Genomic DNA, 18,108 nt, shown 5'->3' with positions numbered 1-18,108 from the left:
GAAGTCTGTAAACGCCCGTTAACACAGGCCAGAGACGTTGAAGACGGACGCACAGAGAAAAATACTGTAGCAGGCAGATCACTCACTGTTCATGATGCACGAACTATTGGAAGAAAATCCTAAATATTGATTTGGGTGTTTATATGAATGTGATGGTATTTTCTTTTCATCTCGTCTCTGTATAATTCATATTAAAGCAGTGTTTCAGCGCAGCGCTGCTTTGTCTACGGCGGTAACCAAGGAAACGCTGTATCTGGTGTTCCAGAAGCGCCTCCTGCTGTCAAAGAGTGAATCTGCATCTCATTCAGAGCTTCTGCTGTTTGTTTTCGTTCAGGCATGTAGTATAATTTCACAAAGCTAGTCAGATCATTCTGTTTTTGCTTCAAATTGGGTTATTATTAAATCAAATTATGTATATGAAATTATATAACAATGATATGAAATTATATAAATGATGTATATGAATTATATAACTAAAATGAAATTACTTATTACAGATTTAGATTAAATAAAGATGTCAGTCTTTATTATTCTGCTTTTTAGGGCAGCAGTAGCTCTAGCAGCAAATCAACCATCCACATCAAAAGCTGCAGGACAGCCCACAATTCAGCAAACATTTCAGAAAAAAAAACAAAGAAAAAATAAATAAATACTACTGTTCCAAATATTCTATGTTGCTCAAAAATAGAATATATTGTGTTCCATGGGAAAAAGTTTTTTTTTTTTTTTTTTTACCCAGACATTTAAAAATAACACATTTTAGAGATGTAACAATAATACCGAGAAACCGTGATATTTTTGCTTAAGGTTATCATACTGTCAAAATCTCATACCAGCCCATGCCTACTCACAATCGTGAGTTTATATCTCACTTTTTTCTTAGAATTGCAAAGTTTATATTTTGCAATTGTGAGAATTTACAATTTAAGAATTTTAGAATTTATATATTTTACAATTGTGAGAATTTTAAATTTACATCTCGCAGTTTTGACTTATCTCTGCATTCTGTTTACATCTCGCAATTCTGAGTTTTTCACAATTACCTTTTTTATATTTTTATTTCATGGCAGAAGTAAGCTTCCATGCTGTTCACAGACAGCTGTAATTCATTTATTCTACAAGAGAGATTGTCTAACGACAGACTACTATTTATTACTGATGTGACTAGAGTCTTCATGTGAGTGGACATGATTTGAGCTTCATCTGATCGGCTGCAGGAGGATGAGAGTGCGTTTGCTGGACTCCGTTCCCTTACTTCATCCAGAAAGAAGTCTTTATTTACTATTAAAAATATATAAATATATATTTCATAGCAAGTCAGTTACAGAAATAGTAAATCTGAGCCTGATGAGATCTCAGGTGAGATTGATTGAGGCTGCTGAAGAGAGATAACAGTCGTCTGGAGGTGTTTACTGCACCACCGCTGCTGCTGGTTTGAGTTTGTGTGCAGTGAGTGTTTCAGCTACTGTACGCTGCATGTCTCTGCACTGTACTGACCGCCCACTTCTTCATGGCTTTGGTCCTGAGGGTTTGTGTCCTGCTCATCTGGAGGAAATAAACTCTGTCTGAGGCCCATCAGCAGATCTCGGCCTTCACTGGCTGGAAGGTTCCCTAGATAGTACTGAGGCGCCAGCTCCACCAACCTACAACACACACATGTGACATCACTGCTGAATAAACTGCCTTCAACCAAAAAAAATTACATGGCTTTAAAGGGATAGTTCACCCAAAAATGAAAAATTACTGTTAATGTTCTCATCCAAGATGCAGTTAGGTTTTTTATTCAGTAGAACAGTAAAAAAGTTTTTTTACCTAAAAACCGTGGTCCTTGGTGATTCATAAAATGCAAATCAATGGCTACCAGTACTTTGAGAGTCAAAAAAAAAAGCTATCGGGCAACACAAAATTAATACCCATGGCTCCTGACAATATATTGAGGTCTTATGAAGTGAAACAATCAGTCTGTGCAAGAAACTGAACATTATTTACAACATTATTACCTGTAATCCAGAGCCTCAGGCTAACGGTCCAGAGTAATGTCTGAACAAATCATTCTTTCGAACCGGTTCTTTTTAGTGAACTAGTTGAACCAGTTCACCAGTTGGACTGAACCAGTTTGCAGAAAAGCATCAGATTTCCCTGTTTGCCTGAGGATCTGGATTACAGGTAATAATGTTGTAAATAATGTTAATTTTCTTGCACAGACTGATGGTTTTGCTTCACAAGACCTCAATATATCGTTAGGAGCCATGTGTATTAATATTGTGTTGCCTGATATGCTTTTTTTGACTCTCAAAGTGACGGTTTAAGTGATGCGTGTTGACTCTCATTGACTTGCATTTTATGAATCACCAAGGATCTGATGTCACATCACCAAGACTGAAGTTTCAGTAGGGATTTGACTGGAGATCGATACTCACATTTGTGGGTGAATCTCAGATATGATGCAGATGCAGTTGTCGTGTGAGATGGTGAAGTCGTGGTAAAGCACCCAGCTGGGCGGGTTGGGCTGCGGTCGGCGGCAGTGGTACGATGAGAAGGGGTGGAGGTGAGCCACGTGCCGGTGCGTGAGCAGCAGATAGTTCCCTGAGCCGTCAACATCATGAGCAACCTAATGATCAGACACACGGGAAACCAATGACTGCTCCGATTTAGCAGTTAAAACACATCATGTCCAGTCATGACGGCAGAATAAACCCTACAGGCGCTTTCAGGACCTCAACCTGAACACTGAGACTAAACACACAGAATGAATGATTTTCATAGCAATGCAAATTGAATATATTATGTAGTGGTTGACCGATATACCGCCAAGGCTGATATATATATTTTTTCAAATATCGGCATCGGCCAATAAGTTTTTCTGTTTGGCCGATGCGTTCGTGGCGGGACTATTATTTTGACGACGGCGGCTGACAGCGGCAGCGCCTGAACACACAGTGCTCACATTCTCCCTCTTGTTCGCTGTCGTAGTTAACAATTCTGTCCACAGACAGAAGTCTGCCTAAAAATCAGAAAGAACTGTTAAACAAAGGAATTAAAATGTATACAAAAAAGTATTATTACGATTGCTTTTATATCGTTACTAATAGAAAGGCAAACATTATAATACTTTATCGTTTGCCGTCAGCATTCAGCAAATACGCATTTACATCATTTAAACAAATCTTTGAATGACTAATGAACATTTAATTTCAAAAACCTTGCAAACTTAGTCGAATCCAGCTGTGAGATCTTATGAAGTGTGCATTTGTATCCTGCATGACGGTCGGTCCGTATGAATTGAATGCTGACAGGAGGAGAGTTCAGCTTCACTGAGGACTAACTTTAAACTCTTGATTTCGAATTATGCTGCGCTTTATGCATTTGCCCACTGTCATATTCATGTCATTTTCACTGTGTGCTGTATGTAAAATGAGTGTAACCTTGGCTTTATTTGAAAAAATGTGATTCCCAATGCACACAAACTTCCCAGAATACTGAGTGCCCTGTTGGTTACAGTGTTTACTTCCTTTTTAATTATATTTTTATAAAATATTTGTTGATTTGTGAAAAATACTTTGTCATTTAAAGTATTAGCATGCTTATTTTACACGTTTATTTTTTTAATCCATTTTTAGATGATTTCAAATTTCTTAAATATTAAATAAAATAAATAAAATTATATCGGCTTTATATCGGGCACACTGATTTCTGAGATATCGGAATCGGCTGTCAAAAAAACAATATCGGTCGACCACTAATATTATGGTAATTTAAGACAAAGAAGAAAGAAATAGTTTGGTGTGCACGATTGTATCAATGTCTCTCCAGCACCAGGAACATCTGTCAGCCAGTCAGAATGCAGCATTCTAGAGCTCTGTGGTTTAGTTTATAGTGTGTGTTTACCTTCAGGAAGAAGCCCGATATCAAAGCTCTCTTAATATTGGTGCTGTTGTCCTGGCAACCGAAAGCGGGAGAAGAGACAGGCAACTCGATTCGCTGCATCACCTCCAGTAGCTCCGCCCTGATCACCACAGCCAATCGTAAAGCAGAGGCATTCAAGAAGTTTGTCCTGCACCAGACCTCGTCTTCATTATCTGAGGACACACACACACATCAGTATTTATAATGATAGACACGAGATGCGTCAGTATGATGCTGTCACTCACGCTGTAGATAAGCGTTATAGACGTTGATGAGGGTCATGTGATCTCCGTCTGGATGCAGCAGGGGTCGTCTGTGCGTCGCTGCCGCCTCCTCTTTATTAGCTGGTGGTGTTATGAAGCACGGCGGAGCTGCAAGTCAAACACACACTTACTGAAGATGTGTGCGTATGTAAATGACTGTGATCACAGACACTGATGCGTATGCAAGTGCCGTACCGGTCAGCATGGCAGCGATGGTCAGCAGCTCATTCACGCAGTCAAACTCACAGGACGCAATCAAAGCTTTGGCTAATGGCGGCTCCAGAGGAAGTTCAGACATGATGATTCCCACCTCTGACAGATTCCCGTCGTCATCGAGAGCCGCCAGATAATCCAGATCCTCCAGTGCCTGCATCAGTGCCTCCGGAGCTACACACACACACACACGCACATGAGCAAACAAACACATGCAAGAGCTTCTCAAAATCACACGCTCTAATCCGACCGGCTGGTTTAGGGCAGTTTACAGAAATCATGGTGCAACAGGATTTTTCTGGTCATGTCTGATGTAATAAAAGCCTCTATTGTAAGAACTTAGATCTGGCAGTTCATCTAAAGCCAGGCACACACCATAAGACTGAAGATCATCACCCGACACACAATCTCCTGCCTTTCGTTGTGTTTGTGCGCACACTACGTAACCACAAGATCCTAAAACTAGTAAAATATTTTTCATTAATTGAGACAAAAGTTTAAATAAAAAAAAAAGAAACGTTTTCTTGGCAGTTAACTAAAATAAAATACATTTAAGTACTAAAATTACTAAAGCTAAAATAAAAAATAAATTAAACATAAATGGAAATATTCAAAACAAAAACTGACAAAAAAAAAGTACAAAATAACATAAAATGCCTAAAACCTAAACTGAAATTTAAGATTAAAATGAAAACTGAAAATATACAAATGAAAAGCTAATTTAAAATGTTAATAAATACTATAATAGTATATAGCACAGCCTTCCAAATGAAGCTACAATCCTGGAATAAACTCTCGCACACAGAAACAGGAACAACTAAAATTAAAACTATTAAAATTTGTTTTTCGTTAACTGAAATAAAGGTGAAATAAAATCAAATACAATATAAATATTATGTCAACTTTAAAAACTTTAAAGATGAAAATTAGAAATGTTGCCTTAGCTTCTAATGAAATAAAATATCATTAAAAAGTACTAAAATGACAAACTAAAACTGAAATCTAAAAAAAATCTAAATACACATTTTTAAAAAAGGTAATAAAAGTGACAAGAGCACATAACAAAATTACTAAAACTCAAACTAAAATGCAAATATAAAAATAAAAGCTAATTTCATCGGACCAGTCGTCAAAAGCGACGAGCTTCAGTCTTGAAGTATGCAGGTTTTTCATGCTTGACAGGCTGAACTGACCTGGCCGGTCCAGGAACTTGCACTGGCCCATGTCTGCAATGTCCAGCCGCTTGAGCAGCAGCACCAGATGACTGAGGTTTGCTTCTGTCACCGCCGGACAGCGAGACGCAGGCATCTCATCCTCATACATCAGCTGAGAGTACAGCCGAAAACACACGCCTGCGGTGGACAGTAAAAAACACACACTACCATCACAACATGACCGCATTCATGCTACCATCACAACAAAACACACTACCATCACAACATTTACAGGCTGTCCTCAAAACGCAGAGCAATGCAAAGGTCATGGCTTTGATTCCCAGGGAATGCATGAACTGATCACAGTCTTTTTTTTAGTATTATTGAGATTTTGAAGTGAAGTGCCTTGAAACAAGCAGCATTGTTCAATGTGTTGACGTAATTTCAACTGAAACAGAAAGACAGGGCGGGACATAACAAGCAGCCCCGCCCCCTTTTTAAATAGTCAATAGCGTTTCATTTATATCACAGCTTGGGCCAGAGCCGTTGAGCTCGGAAAATTAAGAGTGATCATAGGACCTGTTTACACCCGGTATTAAAGGGGTCATATGATGCTTTTTTAAAGATCATTATTTTGTGTATTTGGTGTAACAGAATATGTTGACATGCTTTAATGTTCAAAAAAATATTTTTCAAATACTGTACATTATTGTAGGTCCTCTATGCCCCGCCTCTCTCAAACGCTTTGTTTTCTACAAAGTCCCTCCTTCCGACAAGCGCAGTCTGCTCTGATTGGCCAGCTGACCCAGTGCATTGTGATTGGCCGAACACCGCAAGCACTCGTCGGAAATGTAACGCCCCTTACCATAATCGCGAGCTTCATCTTTCAAAATAAATGTAAAGACAGAGCCCGAAAGGGGAACAGAGTCGCGTGACAGACACAGTGACTTTCTTTGCGTGAACATTTGGGCGGCATTATGCTAATATTTCCACATAGTGACGTAGATATGTGGGGGCGTGTTAGAACGAGCCGTTTTAGGGGGGGCGTGGCAGAGTCTTAACTTTGATAAAGAATATCTCTTTGGTTTTGAGACTTTAGTCTTTGCAACTTCAGGGATCTTATCTATGCACAATCAGCTTGTAACACTCCAAAGAGAAAGGAAAACTTGAAATCACATCATATGACCCCTTTAAGATGCGTTTTCGTCAATCCGATCACAAGTGGACAACATTAAATAAAGGAGTGAACGGGGTCTAAAATGTTTTGAGTTTGTCCACTTTCAACTACTTCCAGAGGTAATGCATTCGACCGGATTGTGCTCGTGGTGTGGACGCTCATGTGGTCAAATGCGTTCGAACAGCCACTAAAGACCATCTACTCTCCGCTGACTGAGCTAATTCTTAAACATAAACATTTCATTTCCTATCCATTAATCTACAAAATTAAAATCTTAAATTAGATTTAAATTAAATTACAATGGATAAGAGTATGTGACCCATTAAAAATAAATGTTTTTCTGTTCAGTGATTTAGTTTTGCATGCGCATACACAACAGGAGAAAACTGAATAAAACAACATATTATAGGAATAAAATAAATAGGCCTTCACGAAATATGTTTCAGTTAAATAAAGTATATGTACAGCAGCTTTTTTTTTATTCATGAAGTAATGGTTTTAAAAATAGTTTTGGGAAAAAAAAAAAAACGTGTTTGGCTTATATGTAAATTACACAAACTCATTTCACAATATTAGATTGAAAGATCAGAAAAAGCCCACATACACTGGTCCACAGACCCTCCCCTCAAAAGAAATCAGGACAGAAGTGGTTCAAAGTGGACAGAAGAGACGGGAATGTGTCTCCCGCGTCTACTTGTGATCCGATCGACCAAATAAATATCTTAATAAAAGGTGTAAACAGGGCCATAATCATGTATAGTTTGAAAAGTGTGAAATTTATGTTGGTCAATTGCACCGATGTTATCTCTTCTACTCGTCAGGGCTGTTTTTAATGCCATGTCTGTCTAACCGGATCTCCTCCGAATCTCATCCATATCACCATAAAATATATAGCATTTTGTGTAGAATTCAAATGGGTCTGATACCTATTTTGGTCTGCGCCACATATAATCTGCTCTGGGGTATAGTGTCTCTGGACCGGAGCAGACTGTGTGTGCACTGTGACTGTTCATGTGACACAAAGTGAAACCAGACTTCTTTCAACCCAATAGAAGGTATACTTACACTGTCTGAATTGTTCTCTATCCCCTATTTAGTGCACTATGTGCCACTGACCACATAGAAAATACTAAATCTATGAATATGTGACCAATTTCAGCCACAGCTTTAGCGTCTATATATAAAAATCATCATCAGAAAATCTGATAAGCTGAAGTGCTGGGTGATGTCATCAAAATCGTTGATCCATATTGGCGGAAGTGAGAGACTGCAAGTTTTGAATGCTTATATATGGAATTTTGTAATTGATTTTGAGCACACTAGCTTTTAGATAACCTTAAGTCTACAATATTCATACTAAAAGCCAAAAAAAGGTCCATTTTGATATCATGGGGACTTTAATATTTTGAATTAGATTTTATTTTTATATTTTCTGTTTTCAAGTTAATTTTGTTGTCTTTTTGTCTTTTCCAAGTAGTTTTCGTTGTTTTTAACATGGGGACTTTAATATTTTGAATTAGATTTTATTTTTATATTTTCTGTTTTCAAGTTAATTTTAGTTAAAGTAATTTTGTTGTCTTTTTGTCTTTTCCAAGTAGTTTTCGTTGTTTTTAAATATATATATACAGCTTTGTTAATTTTTTATCAGTTTTAGATTTAAATATTTGTGTAAATCGAGTTATGATGTAATGATTTTTTTAAATGGTTTTAGTTTTAGTTAACTATAATAACCCAGAACTAATCACATGTAAACACTGAATGCAATGAAAGTTGCTTCAGAAAAATGGATCTGCCAAAAGCATTAAAGGTGGGGTATGTATTTTTTCAAAAACGCTTTAGAAAACTGAGTCGGGCCAAGTACCAAAACAAACTTGTAGCCAATCAGCAGTAAGGGGCGTGTCTACTCATGATGTGGAGGAGAGAGCGCTCAGTGCACAGGATGGTCATTAGCCAAGTCGAGCGACGACAGAAAGATAGAGATGGTGGATAAAAAACAAAAGAGGAAAACATCTGCGGAACAAAAGAAGGCTTACGATATAGCAAGAAGTAGGACCCGTGTAAATTTCGGATCAGCTTTCCAGAGAGAACTCAATGAGCGGAAGGCCTGCGATCAGACGCCAAGGTTGCTTTGTTTCTTCTCGATAGGGGAGTAACATTGGTTTTGCTTTGTTTCACAGAACTAATATATGCTGGCTTTTGCTTGAATATGCTCGTGTGTCATGTTCGCTTGTTTGTTCATCTGCAATCATATTGTTGTTCCCTTCAGCTGTGATAAAGACACATTCATTTCCACACCCTATAAGCCTGGAGCGCCTAAACCTCCTCCACTGTCTGTTTCAAGCATCAGCTCCCAAAGTGTGTCCGAAAAGTAGTATAATATGTTTAATACAGCAGATAATAATACAGCAGATTCCGCCATAATCGCTGCCTGGGTTGCGTACGTATGTGTGGGGCGGAGCTATCAAAATAGGGGCGAGACCCTTGTGGGGTAGGGGCGTGTTTGTTTTGGTGATTTCAAATGTCAACATTGGCTACCAGAAATAATTTGCCCCACCTTTAATTTAAGGCCCCATGAAATGCATTTTATTTTCCCCTAAATTCCATTTGATTTATTATGTATTCTGTGTTTTATAATTCAGTACAAATTTATCATAAAAAATGGCGTCTAGTGAAATGAATTAATAAAACTTTAACAATTTAATCAATCTTAAAATGTAATCAAATGAAAATCAATTTATAACCAAAAATTGCATTTTAATTTTATCAGATAAGATGCTGCACAACAGAAAAAAATTTATTGGTTGTATGATATACCTTAAAAATAATAATATTATTATTACTTCGAGAATTGCATTTTAGTATACAGTAGTGATATATTCGGTCATAATTTCAAGTAAAACCAGACTTTTATTTTGACGTTTTGTCGCGAAGGTCTTCCAGTCTTAGTTTTAGTTTCAGCATGTATTTGACGGTAATTTTTCTCAAATTAAACTGCATAAAGCTGGCGAAGTGACTCTCAGAGCAGCTCTGGAGATGAAGTGCATGTAATATATGTGTGTGTACTTTGTATATTTATTATGTATATATAAATACACACACATGCATGTATATATTTAAGAAAAATGTTACGTTTACATATTAAATATATTTATATATGATATAATTTATATGAATATAAATATATACATGTGAATACTGTAATGCTGTATGTGTGTGTCTTTATATATACATAATAAATATACCCAGTACACTCACATATATTATGTGTGTGTGTGTGTGTGTGTGTATGTATGTAGAGGGGAATATATATTAATTATCAGTAGACATTTTAGACAGCATCAGCCCTCCATTCATTCAAGGTGACCCTAATATATTCAAGATTCCAGCAACTGCCCTTGTTCTCTTTCTCACATTCTGTTCACACAATGATTTTTTCTATAGTTTGTGCATGCCATTTTGTGAAAATGCTGATACAACAGGGTAAGTTTCAATTCAAAATTTTCTTTTTGGGGTGAGCTGTCCTTTTAATTTTGATGATGAAGAATATTATAAACACTTGGCACTTTTTTATTATAGAAAACATAAAATACAGGAAAATGAGGATTCATGTGGCTGAATATAACACGGTTCATTATGAGAACATGTTCAGCTTTATCACTATCACGTTGTGTCTCTGCAGTACTTGTGAGTCAGGAGAGGCTGAAGAACAAAACCTGTGATACATGAATTACCCAGAAAAACTCTTCTTTGAGTTTTATTTCAATGACTGTTTGTGTCCCCCATTTGTGATGCAATAGATTTTCAGGACAATAAATGAATGCTATTTGATTTGTTGAGTTACAGAAAGAAAGATGTTTGACGCAGAGGAATCAGAATTGCAACTGAACATAGAATCAGTGATTTTGGTACATTTGCACTATATCAAAAATGTTTGAAATAATACAAAAATTAGATTGAACAGGCATGCCACTTCTGATTTAATATGGCGTGTATGGAAAGAGATCAGCCAAATATAGCACACACAAATGGTATCTTGACTGTACATGTTTGGTCATTCCAATGTCCTGTAGCTGTTATGAGAAAGAAAAAGATGTTTTATTATACAAATAATTATACAGGTATTAGCATCATAACGCGGTCATATTTTAAGTACAAGTAAAAGTACAGCTTTAAAAATATACTAAAAAAAGTACAAGTACCCGAAAAAAACTACTTAATTACAGTAACGTGAGTATACTTGTTGTAATTCGTTGCCTCCACCACTGGCAGCAAATTAGGAGTTTGAGGCAAAAGTTGTAGTTAATGGTTTGCTAATAGCGAAAATTGGACCTTAAATACAAATTAAGCAAAATAATCTACTTCGTTACTTTTAAATCATAGTTCGTTACTGAGCCTTTGATGGCCCTTCAGTAGCCAATAAAGATATCCGATCGTGTAAACGGACCAATAACAGCCCTGATATCTAAACCGGGAAAAGTTGCCGCTGCAGCAGGTGAAGAGTTGATCAGAGTGAGGGAGCTCAGCGTGATTTATGGACTCAAAGTTTGGAGAAACAAACTACATGGTAGTGTTATCATAAATATCTATATTTTGATACCGATACTGAAATATCTGACACGGTTCCATTACTCATTTTCCACAGTTGGCTCTACCGAATATACACAGATACAAGATGCGTCTCGCTCTCTACTCTCCACTCTCCAGTGAGTTTGACACGCATCCGCCTCCTTTCGATTACAGAGTCTGAATGTCGGGATTACAGAGTCTGAATGTCGGGATTACAGAGTCTGAATGTCGGGATTACAGAGTCTGAATGTCGGGATTACAGAGTCTGAATGTCGGGATTACAGAGTCTGAATGTCGGGATTACAGAGTCTGAATGTCGGGATTACAGAGTCTGAATGTCGGGATTACAGAGTCTGAATGTCGGGATTGCAGGTATTCCGCATAATTTTAATCATTCCCGCGCAAATGTGGCGAGCGCTTTATTGTAGCTAACATAAGAACACAGTCATGTAATCGCAGAAAACTGGACGCGAGTTCTCAAATTTGTTTTGGTGATTTGAAATATCAACATTGGCTACCAGAAATCACTTACCCCACCTTTAATGCAAAACACATTTACTCCGCCTGATTTAAAAATTCATGTCACTTTCAATCTGTTCATCTTTTCATTACAATAAAAGTGAATAGGACTTGTTGACGATAAAAGTAGTCCACAGGACTCATCTCACATGATGGCATGTAAAGCCCACTTTATGATGCTTTTGCATCCTTTTGCTGCTTGAAAGCTTCCATTTCACTCATTGTGACTGCATTCAGAATTTCAGCAGTCTGAATCAAGGTTTCCTCCTTATCCATTATTCTCTTATACGGTGGTGATTTACGCACTTGGCAGTGTGCTGTTGACCCTGCGGGCGCGTGTGTCGGCCTGCTGTTTGCTGATGGGCTGCTGAAGCTGTGAATCTGCTCGGATCTGTGGGTTGTAGATCTGTGGAGGAACAGCAGGATGAACACTGAGCCTCATACAACAGAACGAACACAAACGCTGAGCTCTGACTCACGGTCTTCAGCTGGATGCCGCTGTCGATGACGTATCGGATGTTGTTGAGAGAGAATGAAGCCTCCCCTAAGACGTCGGTGAGGATGACTCTGCGTCTCTGGGCTGGAGACTCTACAGTGTCCGGCAGCTCGTCCTGCTGCTTGTCCTCAGGACTCTCGGAGTTGTAAAGCTGCTGCGATGATCCTCCGACACCGGCGTGCAGATCGATCACGCGCAGAGACAGCAGATGAGCGCTGAGAGACACACACTCCTTCTCCAGTGCCACGCGACACTCCTGAATCTCCTGACAGGAAGTTTTGAGAAGTTTTCTCAGAAGTTTTTATCTAATATTTATATTTTATTTTATTACAGCTTTATTAGCTTATATATATATATATATATATTAACAAATACTATATGGTAATATAAAACAGTGCCTCATGAATGAAGCTACAGTCCTGGAACAAACTCAAAGCACAGGACAGCTGATTAATTACAGGATTTTCTGTATATTTAAATATAAATATATATTTAAATAATATTCAAAGTAAATATGCACAGTTTATTTCTCAAATATGAGGATCTGAAAGCAAACGTGTCCCCTGTAATTGTTTAATTTTGTGGATAACGCAGCATGCAAAAGTACATTTTGCATTAGGATGTAAAATTTGGTTTTCAACAGTAAATCCACATTAAACAAGTTGTTTAAAGTGAACAGCACAGGTGTATTTTACTCTCAGAGACACACATGATCTCTGTTAAGTCACACTCTCTTTCTGATGGTGTGAAACTGAGTTTTTCCAGCAGAATGAAGTCAGTTTGCTCAAAGGACTGAATGAGGGTGTGACGCTGTTGACAAAAGGGGAGGCGGTGTGTGTGTGTGTGTGTGTGCGTGTTTATACTGAAGAGATCTGTGCAGGGAAACAACACACTAGTCAGCTACTTTCCACAAATAAAGACTTTACTCTGTGTGTGTGTGTGTGTGTGTGTGTGTGTGTGTGTGTTTGATGTGTCAGTCTCGAGTGATTCTGCTATAGACACATGTGGCTTTGCATTATTTACATGAGAGAGATTAAAGAGCAGGATGAGTCTCAAACAAGTGAGGAAAAATTTAAAAGAGCTATAATAAAGTTAAAACTTAAAGAAGAAATATATACTATACAGACAAAATGTACTAAAATAAGTACTACACAGTCTGTAAAATATAGATTACACTATTTTAAGGTGTCCTTGTTACAGTGTAATAATGCATTTAAGTACCGAGTAATATTAATTAACTACATGTACTTACTATATGATTAGGTTTAGGATTAGGGTTTGGCTTAGGGTTGCTTGCATGTAATTATGCATAATTAATTTTTGTTATAATAGTAAGTACATGTAACATGTGTAACAAGGACACCTTAAAATAAAGTGTTACCAAAATATATACTGTAAATATAAAACAAAACTGTTTATATCCGTAGAAATACAGGTCGTGTTGAACCTACAAAACACTTGTTCTCATTGCATTCACAACTTCTTTTTAGTCCTTTTTGGAACTTGACTTTATAAATCTACCTTCTCTTTCCTGGCATTTTGCTAAATATCATCTTTTGTGTTCCATGCAAAATCTCATATTATTTTGTGTAACCTGAGGGCGAGTTAGTTCATTGTTGAAGTGTGTGAATAATCTCAATAAGAAGCAGGACTCTCAGCAGATAAAGGATCAGATCCTCTTACTGACTCAATGCGCTTCAGAGGCGGCGTGTCTCGAGTGTGAAATGAGACTCATACCTGCACACTAGGGAGGAACACCAGTATGTCTCCTTCCTCTCCCCTGCGGTGTAGGTCCAGGATCATGTGACAGGAAGCTGTGGCCAGGTCACGTCCTGCCGGCAGCTCTCGGTACAGTATTTCGGTGGTGTTGGTTTGCGAAGGAACGCTGAGGTGAGGAACACTCTCTCCCAGGAAGCTGGCGAAGGTATGAGCAACTGCAGGCGCGGTGAGCACCACCACCCTGAGCTCAGCGCGCTGGCGGCACACATCACATAGCAGCCCCAGCAGCACATCCGTCGCCACTGTGCGCTCCTGAGCCTCATCAATGACCAAAACCCCGTACTGGCGCAGCAGAGGGTCTGACATCATTTCCTCCAGCAGGAGAGAGTCTGTGACAAACCTGCAGAGAGGAAAACGTTACTACAGCATTAAAACAGTGCAGGAGCAGGGGCTGAGAGTAGGGAGTGTCGCTTCGTACCGCAGTATGGTGTCCGGCGTGCAGCCGTCCTCGTGTGGGACCCTGTAGCCCACCTCCAACCCCAGACTCAAGTCCATCTCATCAGCCACTCTGAGCGCCAGACTGCAGGCGGCCGCCGCGTATGGCTGAGAGCAGCACACCAGACCCTGAGAGAACTCATGAGACAGAGCGAACTCCACACACCACTGAGGAACCTACACACACATATAAACAGAGCAGAGAGAGACACATGAGAGATCAGGGTAGAGCAGAGCAGAATAGAATAAAATAGAATAGAATATGACACATTGGAATAGAATAGAATAGAATAGAATATGCAGAATGTAGATGCAGATGAATTAAGACTGCATAACTCATGAGTGCAAGACATGAGTGATTCATGAGTAAGAATCAAATACAATGAAATGGAACAGAATAGAATAGAAAATAATAGAATAGAATAGTATAGAACAGAATGGAATAGAAAAAGCAACTGAACTGAATACAATAGAACAGAAGACAATGGAATAGAATAAAATGTAAAAGAATGGAATGAATAACACAATAAAATGGCATATAATAGAATAGAACAGAACAGAATGGAATAGAACAAAATTGGGGGGAAAAACGGGAAGAAAGAATAGAACACAACAAAACAGAATACAATGGAATTGAACAGAATGGAATGGAATAGAATAGAATAGAACAGAATAGAACAGAACAGAATAGAACAGGTCAGAATATAATTGAAGGGAATGGGATGGGACTAGACAGAATGGAATGGAATGGAACAGCATAGAACAGAATAGAACTCAATTGATCCTTTGCAAGAATTGAGCCTGCAGCTTTCTGGTTTCCAGTTCTGATCCTAAAGGAATTTTCTGGGTGTAATACATGCTCTTCTGGCAGCATCTGTGACATACTGTCCATCACCACAGAAGACCATACGAGTCGTGCTGACAGTAAACAATGACAATGGACGCCTGCAGGTCAACCATACTGGAGGGTTTATAAGCAGAAACATGCAGCCTGTATTTGTGTTAACCTGTTACACCGTGTCCTAACTACATGCGACGCGATGCCGCGACACGCGATAAAAGATATCCTTTCCATGTTAACTGGTGTTTTTGTCCTAACTAGCCGCGACGGCGACACACGAAATTTCTTAACTGTTTCTATTTCCGCGACATCGCGGCTGGAACATCAACAATCAAACTATATGACAGTAGATAATCTCAGGTGATTATGTGCTTTATTCAAAGTTAAACTTCTCTAATATGAGTTTAAATATAATTTTTTTGTGACCTTATAGCCATACTGAAAGCAACAATAGATAGTTTAGCTCAGATCTTGAAAATAAATTAAAGCAAAGATGTCCGTTAAAACTGTGGACTCACTGCGAACCAATGAGTGTATTCCATGACAAAGATGGTATCAGTCACTCAGTATGTACATTTAATGGTGTTAAAAAGGTTTAATATTTATTCATTAGATTATAAACGTATCCATTTCGTTGCAAGAGCAGTGCGCTTCCACAGAGCTTCTGATTGGCTGTGATATTTGATTGATTCTGTCGCGTCACATCTGGTGTGGACACCCAAATTGCGTGTCGCTGGAATCTTGTCGCGTCGCATGTAGTTAGGACACGGTGTTAGCGTTCCACTGTACCACCCGCGGTGTTTTATGCATTTTAGGCAAATTTTACAGGAATGCTAAGGGGTTGAATAGCTTGCTAATTCTTTCCTACAAAAAGCTCAAATTTATTAGAGCTGTAAATTGCCTAAAATTAATAAGTGTCCTTTTAGCAGTGGCACTACTGATCGAGACTGATGAATTTCTGTGTTACTAAAAAAAAAGTATCTTCTGCTCACCAAGGCTGCATTTATTTCATCAAAATTGCAGTAAAAACAGTAGTATTGTGATATAATTTAAAATAACTGTTTTCTATTGTAATATATTTTAAAATATAATTTATTTCTGTGATGCAAACGTGAATTTTCAGCTGCCATTACTCGTGTCTTCAGTGTCACGCGATCCTTCATATTTTATAATGTAGTAACTGAGTTATACCAGTAATAAAACTGTCACTGCACTGCTGTGTTGTGCCTAACAGCAACCTTTAGCCGTGACTACGGGCCTCATGTGCTTTATCGCTTAATTACGGCAATTTCTTTGCTTTTACAGACTGAGGGACGAGTTATTTTTCAGTGGTGTTCAACAGCATGACACAGATGCCATTCATAGAGCTGGTCTTTTCACTGAATAATTGTAGCTTCATTAATAGTTGGCCTGGATAGGTGTATCTTCATTAACAATGTAATTAGATAATAATGCCTTTAGTAATGTAGCTTTGAAGTAAAATACTGTAACTATCATATTTAGAGGTCATTGCAAATGAATGTTGAACTTCACATTACAGTTTTGAGAAACTGGACATGCTGTGACACCCGGGAACCATGACAAGAAATCGGTACTCAGTATCGGCTGCAAAAATCCTGATCAGAGCATCCCTAGTTCATTCATTATAATAATAATAATAATAATAATAATAATAATAATAATAATAATAATGTACATCTGTTCATTAATGACATTCAGCTGGGTAAAACAGTAATGATTTGTTCTAAGCAACTAATTTGTTCAATTCAGAGGGTTTTTTGTCGCAATTCTGAGTTTGTATCTCACAATTCAGAGTTTGTATCTCACAATTCAGTTTTGTCTCAATTCAGAGTTTTTTCTCACAATTCTGAGCTTTTCCCCACAATTGAGCCTTTTTTTCACAATTCTGAGCTTCTTTCTCACAAAAGAGTTTTTTCATGCAATTCTGTTTTTTTTTCCTGACAATTTTGAGTATATGTCTCACAATTAAGACTTTCTTCCTCACAATTCTGATTTTATTTTGTATTTTTTATTGTGAGATAAAGGTCACAATTACCTGCTTATTTTATATCTTGTTGCGGAAACAAGCTTACATACCATTTCTGTAAGACTAAGGAACAGCTGAACTACTCTTTCTTGCGAATGAAGCCAGTGAAGAACAGCCGCTGAAGCTCTCAGTAATTCTACACGTCAGGAATCCAGCACATGCTTCCAGCAAATGCACTGCAACATACAGCCTTCACTGCATTATGTAAAGGACACTACAATGCACAACACTATCCTGTTTCCCTCAGTGTTGCGTAAATGTGTCACCATCACACTCTTCAAACTATCATAACCGCCACTTACTCAATATGCGAGCGTCTCCCGAGTCGGGTTAGTCAGACGGTGTCTGATAAGACATGCAGTAAAATGATCATGTAAATTAAATTATGATAAAATGCTACATAAGATACAAGATACGAAGAGACTCATCAGCATTACCTGTGATGTTTAAACACTGATGCATTTGGTTACTCTAAAAAGTGTGTTTGGGAGGGACTGATCAGGTGACACGCCACAAACAAAACACAGGCAAAGTGAAGGAGAGATTCAGGAGGTTCCTGTAAGTCCATCAAAGAAACACAACAATTATTTATTTATATTTTGAATTAAATTATATTTTTTATGTTCTCTGTTTTTATTTTAGTTTTAGTTGAAGTTTTGGTATTTTTGACATTTTTATTAGCCTTTTTTCATGTCTATAATATATATATATT

General features: G+C 37.9%; 1 protein-coding gene across 1 annotated transcript; it reads right to left on the bottom strand.

Annotated features, from left to right (window-relative positions):
* Positions 1-781: 781 nt before the first annotated feature.
* Positions 782-15,891, bottom strand: dqx1 (DEAQ box RNA-dependent ATPase 1). The gene is made up of 11 exons (XM_016469046.1): positions 15,868-15,891; positions 14,492-14,685; positions 14,032-14,413; positions 12,278-12,559; positions 12,105-12,204; positions 5,576-5,734; positions 4,365-4,556; positions 4,152-4,277; positions 3,889-4,079; positions 2,421-2,611; positions 782-1,643 (listed from the first exon to the last, which is right to left on the bottom strand). Exons 1-11 carry the CDS (start codon positions 15,889-15,891, stop codon positions 1,463-1,465), a joined length of 2,022 nt encoding a protein of 673 aa, XP_016324532.1. The 3' UTR covers positions 782-1,462.
* Positions 15,892-18,108: the final 2,217 nt, after the last annotated feature.

The sequence above is a fragment of the Sinocyclocheilus anshuiensis genome, unplaced genomic scaffold (genome assembly GCF_001515605.1).
Source record: "Sinocyclocheilus anshuiensis isolate Anshui unplaced genomic scaffold, SAMN03320099.WGS_v1.1 scaffold1045, whole genome shotgun sequence".
Taxonomy (NCBI): domain Eukaryota; kingdom Metazoa; phylum Chordata; class Actinopteri; order Cypriniformes; family Cyprinidae; genus Sinocyclocheilus; species Sinocyclocheilus anshuiensis.
Note: the sequence above shows the minus strand (reverse complement) of the source record. Positions and strands in the feature narration are given on the sequence as shown.

Excerpts from the sequence above, each read along its gene's own strand:
- dqx1 (XM_016469046.1), bottom strand. The coding sequence starts at position 15,891 with ATGGAATACACTCATTGGTTCGCA. Across the intron at positions 14,686-15,867 it reads AATACACTCATTGGTTCGCA|GTTCCTCAGTGGTGTGTGGA; the intron begins GTGAGTCCACAG and ends ATGTGTGTGTAG. Across the intron at positions 2,612-3,888 it reads TATCGGGCTTCTTCCTGAAG|GTTGCTCATGATGTTGACGG; the intron begins GTAAACACACAC and ends TCTGATCATTAG.